This window comes from Cnephaeus nilssonii (genome assembly GCF_951640355.1).
Source record: "Cnephaeus nilssonii genome assembly, chromosome: 12".
In the NCBI taxonomy this organism is placed as follows: Eukaryota; Metazoa; Chordata; class Mammalia; order Chiroptera; family Vespertilionidae; genus Cnephaeus; species Cnephaeus nilssonii.
In genome coordinates, this window is record NC_137083.1 from 29,083,543 (window position 1) to 29,099,079 (window position 15,537).

Below are 15,537 nucleotides of genomic sequence, written 5' to 3' on the forward strand. Positions count from 1 at the left end.
TATTTCCGACTAAATGTGATTTATCTGTAAGGTTTGTTAGCAAAACATCTTTAATACGTTTTTCCCCTCCAAGTATTTACCAAGGCACGAAGTGGAAAAGAGCTCAAACTGTATAATTTATTTTGAAAATGTTCAAAGGTACAGAGAATTTAAATAGTACAACGAACACTCATACACTTACCTTCTATATTCAACAATTATCAACATTTGCCACATTTACCTTATTTCCATTTACTGTGTGTGTGATCATTTGAAAGTAGTAGGCATCATGACCCTTCATCATTTTTTAAATCTAATTAGTCTTATATACTAGTAAGACTTTTGAATCCTTTATATTCTATTCACTAATACAGGATTTCAATTTATTGGCTATCATAGTGGTCAACACTCAACCACTGAGCCACGCCAGCCAGGCTGCACTGGTTACATTTTATATTTTACCGCGAACATGTATATTTTACAATAAAACTCATTAAGAAAAGTGTCCTATTTATAAATATTTTTTGAAACTCAGAAGTTAAAATCTGAAGAATACATTTATGATTGATAAATTGTTTAAAGTTTGCACTTCCTATTTTATTTTCTCTTTACTAAAATGTGAAAGTAGGCAATGAAAAAGACTAGGCCATAAAAAAATGAGTCATATACCAATCGGCTCCAAAGTAAGAAAAAATACTCTTATACTTAAAAAAGAAAATGTTCAAACAGTAAGTGCTGGCGAGGATGTGGAGAAAAAGGAATCCTAGTACACTGCTGGTGATAATGCAGACTGGTACAGCCACTGTGGAAAACAGTATAAAATTTCCTAAAAAAAATTAAATATGGAACTGCCATTTGACCCAGCAATCCCACTCCTGGGAATATATCCTAAAAATCATGAAACACCAATCAGAAAGAATATGTGCACACCTATATTCATAGTAGTGTTATTTATAATAGCTATGATCTGGAAATAGCCGAAGTGCTATAGATGAGTGGATAAAAAAGCTACAGTACATTTACACAATGGAATATTATGCAGCTGTAAAAAAACTCTTACCCTTTGAGACAGCATGAATGGACCTGGAAATTATTATGGTAAGTGAAGTAAGCAAGTCAGAGAAAGACAAATAGCACATGATCTCACTTATATATGGAATCTAATGAATAAAATAAACTGATGAACAAAATAAGTCCAGAGACATGTAAGCATGAAATGGATTGACAAGGGAAGCGGGGTAGGGGCAGTGGGAAGAACTTATATGCATATATGCACAGCCCCTGGACACAGCCAATAGTGCAGTGAAGGCCTGGGGTGGGACAGAAGCTGGGTGGAGGTATAAAATGGGAGACATTTGTAATACCCTCAACAATAAAAATAAGTTTAAGCCCAGTGCATGGCTCAGTGGTTGAGAACTGACCAGGGACCAAGAGGTCACCAGTTCAATTCCCAGTCAGGGCACATGCCCAGTTTGCAAGTTTGATCCCCAGTGGATGGTGTGCAGGAGGCAGCCAATTTATGATTCTCTCTCCGTCTTTCTGAGATCAATAAAATAAATAAATAAATAAGTTTAAAGTAAATAAAAAGGAAAAGTTTTCAAAAGCTGAAATCTATTTGCTGCTGTCTGTTAAATATTATCAGTGATCTTTGTTATCACTGAACATTATGTTCAAATTTAGGGTTTTTAGATTTTCTTAAAATAAGAACTCTTCATAATTGAACCAGGTACACGATAGACTCAAAACAAACAATACCTAGTTGCTCACTTTAATAATATTTGAGAAATCCTTTCATATATTTTTTAAAAATGATCTCACTAGACATCGTAAGTACAGAAATATCAGAGGTTTTTATTATAGTAGGTAGATTGGCTATAAAATTGTAAACTGTCATTTTCAGCTTTCACTTTTTAAAAACTATTGGTACATTTAACTATAAACAAGTTAAAAAGATATGGTTCTCAAATGATGGTGTATATATGAAGGTTAGTAATAACTGTGGAATACATAATACTCTGTGGAAAAGTTTTCAAATGAACACAATTTCATGGATTTAAATTGTATCCATTCTGAAACTAGTAACAGCATTCCTTGATAGTGGCTCACTATGAGATACTGTATTAGAAATCTGTAAATTAAGCAACTGTTTCTTATGAAATGCGTCATTTTCCCGGTCTGCATGTTCATCCAAAGATTTCCTTATGCAGTTCTTTAATTCGTCAATTCCTTCTCCCGTAATTGCAGAGATGGGGATGATATGTTCGAACTCCATTGTCCTCTCTGGAATCATCTTATTTTCAAACAAATGCAGAAAATCTGAAACAAAAAAAACACAAAACTATGCTGGTTTTCATTGTCTTTGAAGTAAGTCAGAACTACGTTAAAGGTTTGATTTGTGAACCAAGAAACCAAAAACAGCATTTTTAATTCCTTTTTCCTTCTCTTCTAATACGCTCTCAGAAACCTTGGTTTTTACTAGTGACAATGGTAAGGTTCTTGACACATGGTAGATATTTGTTGGATGAAGGTATTTTAAACCAAATTAAGTATAAATAAAAGAATCACAGAAGATGATTTACTTACAGAAGCAAGTCGCTTTGGGGGAGGGGGTGTTTGCTAAAGTGAGGCTACATAGATTCTCTGAAAGAACCTTTCTATAAAAACAACATCATTTATGATTTGGGATACTCTAGCTTGCCTCCGTACATGGATGGCCTTTAACTGCCCTAAAGTATAGGCACTGGTATGAGGAGCCATATTAAAATTGAGAAAGGTGTGGGGGTAATTCAAGGGGAGAGCATTTCAGATGAGTCTACTCTATCACTCCACAGTGGCTGAGAGATGTCCTATTACTTTTTCCTCTCCCAGACCACCAAGGCAATGGGAAGAGGGGTGGCATACAATGGGATGGGTCAATACTGACATGAACTGCAAAGGCTGGACTGAAAGAGAATGGACAAGCCAACAGGGAGTTTGGTTTCTGAGATTCATTTGCCCTCAAGAAGTCCAGAGAGCCCTAACCGGTTTGGCTCAGTGGATAGACTGTCGGGCTGTGGACTGAAGGGTCCCAGGTTCGATTCCGGTCAAGGGCATGTACCTTGGTTGCAGGCACATCCCCAGTAGGGGGTGTGCAGGAGGCAGCTGATCGATGTTTCTCTCTCATCGATGTTTCTAACTCTCTATCCTTCTCCCTTCCTCTCTATAAAAAATCAATAAAATATATATATTTTAAAAAGAAGTCCAGAGAGTAAAACTCAGAAATGTGTTTTTGATGGTCCAAAACAGCCACAAACTCTTGAGTTACCGTCTCTTCTGGTACCTCCTCTGAAAATGCCTTCTTCAAGACCATCTAGCAAACAGATCTAATGATCTCATAAAGCAAATGACATTAAGGAATAAAGACTATTTACTAATTCCAGGGAATATGTATATCCCAAAAATAACTCAAGGACAGCTTCAATATGTAAGTTGCACCAGGGAAATATTTTTGAGCAGTAAAAGAACCTGCTGGTGTTGTCTGCTATTCCTAATAATTTATTTTCCCCAATTTTTTCCCCAGGGATAAAAACAGAGAAATTAGTACTATTTAAAAACATGTTAGCCACTTGCTATCCTCCCTACATTTCCTTGTCCATGAAGAAGTTCTCTTCTAGATGCAATAAAACGAAAGTATCATCACTGTAGAGAGTTCTGCAAAGTTCAATATTAAAGACAGTGGAGAGTCCCTGTGTATTTTTATTTATTTTTTAAATTGTTTTTATTGATTTCAGAGTGAAGAAGGAGAGGGAGAGAAAAATAGAAGCATCAATGATGAGAATCATCGATCGGCTGCCTCCTGCATGCCCCCTACTGGGGATCGAGTACACAATCCAGGCATGTGCCCTGACCTGGAATCCCACCACGATTTCCTGGTTTATAGGTTGACACTCAACCACTGAGCAACACCAGCCGAACTGGAGAAACCCTTTAAGTTCCTTTATACAAAGTGATCCATTTAGAAAGAAATTTCAAACAAATAAATCCTTTTGGAGTAACAGCATCTATTTTTCTGTACATAGACATGTACTCAAGTTCTCCTTTGAAGACCCATAGAGCTGACATTGCAAAGACACATAAAGTACGTCTTTAGAACTATTAGCTGTTTTAAATTTACTGTGTACTAGGGGAATAGAGTTCTAGAACCTGTGAAGTATGTTAAGGTGAAAGATTTACAGGAAGATGCTGACTTTTTCCTCTTCTGATCCAAATAACTTAGTAAGGACCCCGTTTAAGTTTTACTTCTTCATGAAGCCTAACCTCTTCAGCTCAAATGATCTTTTACTTCTTTGTCTCCTTTCATTCAGAACATCACACATTCTGAAACTTGGTATTACATTATAATGTTATGTAAATGTTTCATACGGTATGGGTTCTGTCATCAAACATACTTTTTTTAAGAGTAGTAACTGTCAGTTTTCTTTTCCACTGATTGTATCACTTGGTGCAAATCAGGTATTCATTACACTGTCATTAAATGAATGAATCAGTTTACCTTTAGGATTCTGGAGTTGGTTCATCAGTTCATGGAATTTATTTTGGGCATCTGGCAAGTCCATTTTATTTACTGCCAGGAGTGCAGGTTTTGCTTGAAGTTCCTCATTGTACAACTCCAACTCCTTTAAATCAAAAAAGAAAGACCAAGTAATTTTGTTAAAATATCTATATAGGTTACCTATTTGTTAATATCTTTCTTTACCTTGTAGGCCTAGGTAATCTAGAGCCCAGTCACATCTCTGAAACGCAATAAATCCCAACCACCACAAAATTAATTAACAAAGGAAACTCAGAAAATGTTTAATAGTTAGGTCATGTGTCAATATATTTTGGCTTATGTAATATCCTAGAGATAGCTGTGATTTGTGTCTTGAGCCAAATGCAAATATCTGGAATTCTACTAAGCACACACATAACATTTAGAATTGAATAGAATAAAATCTTCATGATCAGGAATTAGGCAATAGTTTTTTAGCTATGACACCAAGAAGCATAAGGAAAAGAAAAAATAGACAAATGTGACTTAATTTAAATTTAAAATTCTGTATTTCAAAACATACCATAAAGAAAGTGAAAAGGCAACTGGTAGAACAGGAGAAAACATTTGCAAATTGTGTATCTGTTAAGGGACTTGAATCAAAAATATAATGAACTCTTAAAACTGAGCAATAAAAAGACAAATAACCCAATTAAAAAATGCACAAAGAATCTGAATAGGCATTTCTCCAAAGACATCAAATGGCTAATAAGCACATGAAAAGACGATCAACATCATCAATCACTAGAAAAATATAAATCAAAACCATAATGAAATACCACTTCATTCCTACTAGGGTGGCTAAAATAAAAAGATAGACAATAACAATTAATATCTAAGCGTAGATATTAATGTGGGAAAAGTGGAAACCTCATACATTGCAAGTAGAATTGTAAAATGGTGCAATGGTGCAGCCACTCTAGAAAAGTTTAGCAGTTCCTCAAAATGTTAAAAAGGGAGTTAACATTAATAGAATATACAAAGTCCTGGAGATAAGAAACATCACATAGTGTTAGAGAGAAATCATAGGGCTGGATATAGAATGGAAGAGGGGCAGGCAGAGAAAAATAGACTGCTAAGTAAGGAGTCCAACCTTACCAGACCTCATACACCACAGTCAGGTTAGATTTTAACCTAATAGCAATGGGGCACCATTGAAGTATTTTAAGCAGAGAACAAACATCAGATTGGTTCTTGTACAAAGCTCACTCGAGCTGCCTCATAAAAAAATGGATTACAGGGAAATGAGACTGGAAGCAAAGAGACCAGATAGGAGGGACTTACAACATTCTAATGAGAGGGGTTGATGAGTAAAACAGTGTGGATGAAAACAAGCAGATGACTTCAGCATAATTTAGGATATACTGGTAAAACTGACAGGGCTTGATACAGGTGGTGAGAAAGATAGAATTAAGACCACCATCCAGGTTTCCTGCTTACATACTCAGTAAAGTTCTGGAGGAGGCGGGAGAATTAAAAGGGAAAAAGGGGTCAGTTTTATACATATTAAGTTTGAGAAGTTAATGGGATATGCAATCAAAGATGTCCAAGAGCCCTAGCCGGTTTGGCTCAGTAGATAGAGCATCGGCCTGCAGACTCAAGGGTCCCGGGTTCGATTCCGGTCAAGGGTATGTACCTTGGTTGCGGGCACATCCCCAGTAGGGGGTGTGCAGGAGGCAGATGAATTTTTTTTTTAATGTATTTTATTGATTTTTTACAGAGAGGAAGGGAGAGGGATAGAGAGTTAGAAACATCGATGAGAGAGAAACATCAATCAGCTGCCTCCTGCACACTCCCTACTGGGTAGGTGCCCACAACCAAGGTACATGCCCTTGACTGGAATCGAACCTGGGACCCTTGAGTCCGCAGGCCAATGCTCTATCTACTGAGCCAAACCGGTTAGGGCAAGGAGGCAGCTGATTGATGTTTCTCCCTCATCGATGTTTCTAACTCTCTATCCCTCTCTGTAAAAAATCAGTAAAATATACTTTAAAAAAAAAAAAGATGTCCAAGAGGCCTGTCTAAAGCTTAACCAAAAGATCTGGGGATCAGATACAGATTTGACAGTCATCAGTATATTTTCTTAAATGAATGCTAATTAAAGAATAAAAGGCCCAGCCAGGGTGGCTTAGTGGTTGAGCGTCAATCTATGAACCAGGAGGTCACAGTTCAGGGGATATGCCTGGGTTGTAGGCTCGAACCCATGTGGGGTGTGCAGGAGGCAACCAGTCAATGATTCTCTCTCATCACTGATGTTTCTATCTCCCTCTCTCTCTTCCTTCCTCTCTGAAATCAATAAAAATATATTTTTAAAAAATAAGCAGGAAAGAGCATAAAAAGTAGACTGAGAAATAGTCTAAGAAGTAAGAGTAAAAGTTCAAGCAAGATAAGGTTTGAGAAGTATGCAATAAAGAAGGTTTTATTGGTTGCAATAGTTTGAGGAGCAGGTTAATACTGAAGAACTGGAGACAGCAAGTTTAGATAATTCTTTATCATCAAAGCTTCAAACAGTAAAGGTGGAAAATATTTTATTAAAATTATTGTCATTTCATACAGTCTTATGTACCTATATATTAGACCAGATGCAGAATGCAGTAAAAGAGCAAAAGGAAACCTACTTTTGTAAGCAGTAATACAGTTTCAAAGGCAGTTCTGTATGGAGTTCGAGAAGAAAGTTGAAATCCAGAAACATCAACCTAAAATAAAACAGGGAAAGAGACAGCCTTTAACATAAGATTAGCTACATATTTCTGTTTTGAAATGTTTTATTCTCTCAAGCTAAAAAAAATTTCTCAATCTATACTCTACTGGTAATTTAGTAATTCAAAATAAGAGAGCCCTGGCCAACACTGCTCAGTGGTTAGAGCACCGGCCTGCACACCAAAGGATCTCCAGTTTGAGTCCTGGTCAAGGTACCTCGGCTGCAAGTTCAATCTCAGCCTTGGTTGGGGTGCCTTGGGAGGTAACCAATTGATGTGTCTCTTTCACATCAATGTTTCTCCTCTCTCTCTCTCTCTTTCCTCCCCCATCCCTTCCACTCTCTCTAAAAAAAGTCAATGAAAAAAATATCCTCAGGTGAGGATTAACAAAAAAACAAAACAAAAAACAAAATAAGAGAAAGTGAAGTGTCAAGATAACTATAATTATTCTGATAAAATCACAACCATTAATACAATGAAAAACTAGTATAGATAAGACAATTTACATTAATATGAACAGTGTCATAAATAGCTGACCCTTGAACACCTTGGGGGTTAGGGACACCAACACCTATTCCACCCTGCACAGTCAAAAAATAAGTGTATAATTTTTGCCTCCCCCAAAACTTGACTATAGTTCCTGGGTACCCTCGGGGGATTAGTTCCAGGACCCATACACAGATACCAAAACCTGTGTAAGCTCAAGTCCCGTATATAAAATGGCATAGATTAATGCATACAGTCAGCTCTCAACATTGGTGGACTCCCAACGCTATGGATCAAAAACAGTACAGGTATTTATAGAAAAAAATCTGCATCTAAGTGGACTTGCACAGGTCAAACCCATGATGTTCGAGGGTCAGCTATGTATAATCTAACACCACCAATAAAATAGGAAAAAGACACTATATAATACAGTGCTATGGTGAAAATCTTAAGGAATTAAACCTTGACAAGTATGGCCAAACTTACATCTGATATAGTAAATAATGCCATTTCCACCCCCATATTATAAACAAAGATTATGGTATTTGACCCCCATTTAAACACTTAGTGGAATCACATATGCTACCACTTTATTATAAATTTCTAAGAAAACTACATTCATTGATTTTCATATTCAGTTGAATATTTCATTGATATACATATGACTTACAACAAAAAGCAGTTGTTTAGTTCTTTCTACATGCTTGAGGAATTTGTGGCCCATTCCTTTGTTCACATGTGCTCCTTCTATTAAACCAGGAAGATCAGCTACCAATATCTAATACAAAGTTAAATGGTTTGATAAAAAAGAAAAATACATGAAAACCGTAAGTAGAATTACATAAAAAAATTTTCATGGTATTTGAGTATCAACAGGTCCTGACTTGTGATTACCACTGCATCTTTATAAAGCCAAAATACCTTTACAACAAAATGTATTAAGAATCAAAATCCTTTCTTATCAGAAATTAGAGTCCCATTTTTTTTTAAATTTCTTTATTGATTAAGGTGTCACATATTTGTCCTCATCCCCCCATTCCCATCCCACACCCCTCCCCATGGATGCCCCAACCCTCTGTTGAACTTAAGCATTGGTTAGGCTCATATGCATGCACACAAGACCTATGGTTGATCTCTCCCCCCTCCCCCCACCCTCCCCTATCCTCCCTCTGAGGCCCGATAGTCCGATCGATGCCTCCTTGTTTCTGGTTCTGTTCTTGTTCATCAGTCTATGTTGTTCATCATTTCCCCTAGATGAGCGAAATCATGTGTCACTAGAGATATACTCATAAGAATTGAATGTGCGACGAGCAATAATAGTTATGCTGACAGGCAAATGAGTCAGTCTGTAGTGAGTTTCTTTCTGGACCAACAGTTCTTTTGAGACCCAATATCAATGTCCACCAGTTCCTTATGAGTACATGTCGGCACTGACCCCTCAGCTCTGGATGGTGGACAAATGGTGGTAATGCAGGTCCGACTCCCTCTGGTTTGGTCTCGGCCGGACCCAGGGGCACGGCTTCACCCGGATCCAGGGGCCCATGGCCTCACCCGGACCCGGGACCCAGCCTCACCCGGATCCAGGGGCACACGGCCTCGCCCAGACCCAGGATTCAGCTTCACCCGGACCCAGGGGCGCATGGCCTCACCCGGACCCAGGGGCGCGTGGCCTCTCCTGGGCCCGAGATCCAGCCTCACCCGGATCCAGGGGCACACGGCCTCGCCCGGACCCGGGCTCCAGCTTCCCCCGGACCCAGGGTCGCGTGGCCTCACCCGGATCCAGGGGCCCACGGCCTCACCCGGACCCGGGGCCAGGCTCACCCGGATCCAGGGGCCCACGGCCTCACCCGGACCCGGGACCCAGGCTCACCCGGATCCAGGGGCCCACAGCCTCACCCGGACCCGGGACCCAGGCTCACCCGGATCCAGGGGCCCACGGCCTCACCCGGACCCGGGGCCAGGCTCACCCGGATCCAGGGGCCCACGGCCTCACCCGGACCCGGGGCCAGGCTCACCCGGATCCAGGGGCCCACGGCCTCACCCGGACCCGGGGCCAGGCTCACCCGGATCCAGGGGCCCACGGCCTCACCCGGACCCGGGACCCAGGCTCACCCGGATCCAGGGGCCCACGGCCTCACCCGGACCCGGGGCCAGGCTCACCCGGACCCAGGGGCCCACGGCCTCACCCGGACCCGGGGCCAGGCTCACCCGGATCTGGGGGCCCACGGCCTCACCCGGACCCGGGGCCAGGCTCACCCGGATCCGGGGGCCCATGGCCTCACCCGGACCCGGGGCCAGGCTCACCCGGATCCAGGGGCCCACGGCCTCACCCGGAACCGGGATCTAGCTTCCCCCGGACCCAGGGGCACGTAGAGTCCCATTTTTAATTATTAATCTAACAATCTGGAACTTTAGGGATTAATTTAACAGTTATTAATCACAAAATTCTAGTTAGAATTCCATAAATTACATTGTTTAATGTGAAGTTTCCATAGAATTTCAACTTTCTAAATTCTTAAAAGTGCTCAAAGATATTAATTCAGCTAGCATTTACTTAAAACAGTTCTGCAGTTTTAAGTTTTAAATTCTACATGTAGTTAATGTTCCTTTCCTATTCATAATCTATCAGGAGGACTATTGACCACCCCTAAAAAGTAAAGGATATAGCATCCTTATTTTCCTTTAAGCATTATTAGCCATTATCCTACATCTGTGGTTTTCAAACCTCACTGCACATCATAATCAGTTTTATAAATTACAGATGCGCAGACCCCACACCTAAGAGATCTGGTTTCAAATCTCCAGAGTGCAGGCTTCATTTATCATTGTTATTCTTAAACTACCCAAATCATTCTGAATAGCAATAAGGTACGGGAAACACTGCTCTACACACACTTCTGTGAATAAAGATTTCACAGTATGTGACAAAGCAGTGTACACTGCAGAGGTCTCATGTCCTGAAATTTTGTTTGAAGGTTCTCTAGTAATTACCCTTAAAAATTACAAACAATGCTCTCTTTTTCTCTAAGTATTGTTTGCTATATTCATATTACCTTGTATTTATAATTGCTTAGTATTTAATATTCTATATAACTGTTAAAATTTTATTAATTTTTTACTGTTGTACCACTGTTAAATCAATATAAATCTTATTTCTTTTGGATTATGTCAATGGATTATATGAAACACTGATACATCATCACCAAAAGTCCATTAGGATTCACTCTTGGTTTTGCACTTTCTATGAGTTTTGACAAATGTATGACACATATCCACCATTATAGTATCATACAGAATAGTTTTACTGCCCTCAACATCCACTGTGCTCTGCTTATTCCTCCCTTCCTTCCATTCCCCCTAATTCTTAGCCACCACTGATTTTTTTTTCTTATCTACATAGTTTTTGTGCCTTTTTCCAAAATCTCATATAATTGGAGTCATACAGTATGCAACCTTTTCAGACTGGCTTCTTCCACTTAGTAATATGCATTTAAGATTCCTTTGTGTCGCCCTAGCTGGTTTGGCTCAGTGGATAAAGCGAAGGGTTCCAGGTTTGATCCCCAGTAGGGGGCGTGCAAGAGGCAGCCAATCAATGATTCTCTCTCATCATTGATGTTTCTAGCTCTCTTTCCCTCTCCCTTCTTCTCTCTGAAATCAATAAAAAATAATAATAAATAAATAAAAATAAAGTGCCAGTAACATTTAAAAAAAGATTCCTTTGTGTCTTTTCATAGCTTGTAGCACATTTCTGTTTAGTGCTGAATAATATTCCATTTTCTGGATTTGCCAACATTTACCCATTCATCTACTAAAGGGCAACTTTGATTGATTCCAAATTTTGGCAATTATCAAAAAAGCCGCTACAAACGTGTGTGCAGGTTTTTGTTTGGACATAAGTTTTCAACTCATTTGGGCAAATACCAAGGAACACGATTGCTGATCGTACATTACATATTTTTGTTTTAGTCTAATTACGAAAAAGATCTACAGTTCTTCCTTATTAAAGAAAAATAATTTTTAATAGTTAGAAAAGGCCAAAATCGCATTCAACTAAAAATTTTCTAAAGAGAAAGTTGAAATAAAACCATTTCCATGAACTTTAAAAAATGTTTTTAGTTAATGAAACTTAATAATCAAACATGGAAGTAAATATGGACTTGCAATGAGCACAGAGATTAAGAAAATAAAGAAGCCCAGCCGGCATGGCTCAGTGGTTGAGCGTCAATTTATGAACCAGGAGGTCACGGTTCGATCCCCAGTTAGGTACATGCCTGGGTTGTGGACTTGATCCCCAGTAGGGGGTGTGCAGGAGGCATGCAGCAATCAATGATTCTCTCTCATCACTGATGTTACTATCTCTTCCTCTCCCTTCCTCTCTGAAATAAATAAAAGTATATTTTTTTAAAAAGGAAGAAAATAAAGAAGAGGCCCTAGCCAACGTGGCTCAGTTGGTTGGTGTGTCGTAGTGTCATCCAGTCGGGGTATGGGAGGCAACCAATCGATGTTTCTTTCTCACAATGATGTTTCTCTCTCTCTTTCTCCCTCTCCCTTCTTCTCTCTCTAAAATAAAAAATAACGTATTCCTGGGTGAGGATATAAAAAAAGAAAGAAAATAAAGAAGATATGATGTTATGACAAACTGGACTTAAACTTCCAAAGAATAAGAAGTTACATTTTCACATGAGTGCAATCCACATATAAGTGAAATCATATATGGGACATAACACTGAAAGTAACAAATGAACAAACAAGAAAAATACACACACAAAAACTCATAGATACAGACTAAGTAAGCTGGTTACCAGAAGGAAGGGGGGTTGAGGGGTAGTAAAGGTTAAAGGGGATCATATATGTGGTGATGGAAGATGAGTCAAGTTTAGGTGGTGGGCATGTGATGTAATATACAGATGTAGCATAGAATTGTACACTTGAAACCTATATAACTATTAACCAATGTCACCCCAGTAAATTTTTAAAAAATATAAAAAATAATACCTATTTTAAAAAGCTACATTCTTATACAATATTTTACTGATAGTACTCATTATTGACTTGATCACAGTCTCACTTATTAAAAACAAAATCTTGCAACTGTCCCTCTCCCCTGAGCACCACAGAAACAAGTAAAATATAAAGTCCAAGTACCAAAAGCAAGTACTTTCACTTCCAACCAAGTCTGTTACTTTATTTTAATTTTTTTACAAGTGTCTTACTTTAAAAATACCCACCTGTTTGAAATCTTTATACATGATTTTTCCAAGTTCAGGTTGTAATGTTGTAACTAAAAGAAAAAAGCAATAATAAATAAAGCCAAAAATAAAGGGCGATACTCTTAAAACTGTCTTAGCATTATGTATAAAGTAAAATATATTTCTTTTCTGTGAACAAGTTAATTCAGGTTAGTTCTCATTTGTTGATATAGAACGTACATTATCTTTGCTATGTACAATGAACTTGGAATAGAACAAACACAGATGTTTATAATATGCACAGTCCAATCTAATTAGTGGGCCTCAAAGTTCCTCTGTTGCACTTGAAGAAGCATGGTGGGTGGGCCAGAATTTAGACTTCTATCACTATGTCTGGTCTAGTCCTTTCACATTTAGTTATCTTCAAGCCTCACCAATTCTGCACTAGCCTCTTAAAATCATAACTAAACCAAATAAATAAATAATTATGCAACAGAAAAGTAAATGCAACAAAGTAAGTAACAAGTACTAGGTACTGCTGAGGGCAGCAGAAGTTTCAAAGAATAATGGGAAATGCATATATTCTGCCAAGAGATTTCAAACTCATAAGGCTACCCTCATGAGTTGTCATTTTATTCATACTACGAGAAAGATTAGTTTTTAAAAATTCACCAATACACATTAAAATACAAAACAAATTATACTTACATGCATAATCTGCAACTGCAGGTTTTGCATGAGAAATGTTACTTAGCAAAGAGGATTTTCCAGCATTTGGGAATCTGAAATGAGAAAATGAATTTATACATTGCAACAAATATCATACTATTAAGATTGTTTATCTCTGAATTCTTAACATTTAAAAAGCTAATTTCTTGAATGTTTCTGGGATTAAAAAAAGAGAGTTTACTTTAAAATAATCTTGAAACACTTGAGGAACAAAATATACTTATGAAACAGGTAAAGATAAATTCATGCTGGACACTGAAAATGTTTTAGTATTGTGAATAAATAATTCAAATTATGTAAATAAAACTAGTAAAGCATAGGACAACAACAAAAAACTAATAAAAATACCTGTAATCTACAATCTCTAGCAACTGCTGATAAAATACTACTTATAAATGGTCTAAAAAACCCTTTTATTTAAACTGACTTTTTTTAGAGAGAGTTATTATTCAACTGTAAAAAGGAGGAAATATTGCCACTTTTGACAACACAGATGGAGCTTGGGGCATTGTGCTAAGTGAAATAACTCAGACCATGAACAACAAATACTATATGATCTCATTTATACATAGAATCTAAATAAACAAAAAATCAAATTCATAGATAGAACATATTAGTGGTTGCTGAAGGTGGGGATGTAGGGTTAGGAAAAATGGGTGAAGGGGGTCAAAAGATACAAATTTCTAGTTATAACATATATAAGTCATGGACCATATAATACATAGTATGATGACTATAGTAAATACTACTATATAATAATACTGTATTATATATTTAAAGGTTCATAAGAGTAAATGTTAAACTTTCTCATCATAGGAAAAAAATTCATAACTAGATGTGGTGATAGATGTTAACTAGACTTATAATATACATGTTATAATATACAAATATTGAATCACTATGTATATATCACCTGAAACTGATATATTATATGTCAATTATATCTGAATAAAAAAATTATCCAACAAATATTTATTGAACATTGACTTGTATCAAGCAATATCATAGGCACCAAAAAAATAGCAATCAATGAGACAAATGTGATCCCTACCTTCACAGAGTTGTCATTCAAATTTGAGAAAATTCTTCTTTCAAAACTCTGCCAAACTTTCATTTGGAATAACAGTGTAATATTTTGCAAATATTAATTTCAAATTCTATAAAAATTTAAAAGCTCTTAATAGATCTCTTTTAACAATTTTTTCATTAAAAATATTTCCATAATGCCCTAGCTGGTTTGGCTCAGTGGATGGAGCGTCAGCCTGCGGACTGAAGGGTCCCAGGTTCGATTCTGGTCAAGGGCATGTACCTTGATTGCGGGCACATCCCCAGTGGGGGGTGTGCAGGAGGCAGCTGATCAGTGTTTCTCTCTCATCGATGTTTCTGACTCTATTCCTCTCACTTCCTCTCTGTAAAAAATCAATAAAATATACTTATAAAAAAAAAGATACTTCCATAATAAATTTAGAATCAAAGTATGTGAGATTTCTTAATGACTTGCTTCCCTTAGAAATACAGTATTTTCTTATATCCTGTCAAACCCAGTCTCTTGTAACTATTTGAAAAGTAAATTGCAGCCTTTTATCCATGATCATCTAGTTGGACTTGCTTATTTTTTCCAATATCCTATTTTCATAATAGTAAAGATGTAAGCATCTACTGTATTTCCAAAAGATCAAAATATGAGAAGAAAAAGGATGTTAATGGTTGAAGAACAGACAGTTGAGATTTTTCTTAAAAAGTAAAGAATGAAAATTTTAGAGGCTGAAATCCAACCTATATAAAGGTCAGCATTGACAATAGCAGTCCAAGTGTATGTTATACACCTTTCTTCAAAGGTTCACTTCACTGCTGAGACTAGCTAAAAGGATTTCTGCTTATGCTG

The 15,537-nt window shown here is 37.6% G+C and overlaps 1 protein-coding gene across 1 annotated transcript in view; it reads right to left on the reverse strand.

Moving 5' to 3' along the window:
- Positions 1–127: 127 nt before the first annotated feature.
- GTPBP10 (GTP binding protein 10) overlaps positions 128–15,537 on the reverse strand; it is a 36,123-nt gene continuing 20,713 nt past the window's right edge. Inside the window, exons 5-10 of the mRNA XM_079786177.1 lie at positions 13,632–13,705; positions 12,963–13,015; positions 8,405–8,512; positions 7,168–7,245; positions 4,511–4,634; positions 128–2,295 (exon numbers count right to left, since the gene is read on the reverse strand). Coding sequence (XP_079642303.1) covers positions 2,033–2,295; positions 4,511–4,634; positions 7,168–7,245; positions 8,405–8,512; positions 12,963–13,015; positions 13,632–13,705 — 700 coding nt within the window. The 3' untranslated portion in view covers positions 128–2,032. The remainder of the gene's footprint in view (positions 2,296–4,510; positions 4,635–7,167; positions 7,246–8,404; positions 8,513–12,962; positions 13,016–13,631; positions 13,706–15,537) is intronic.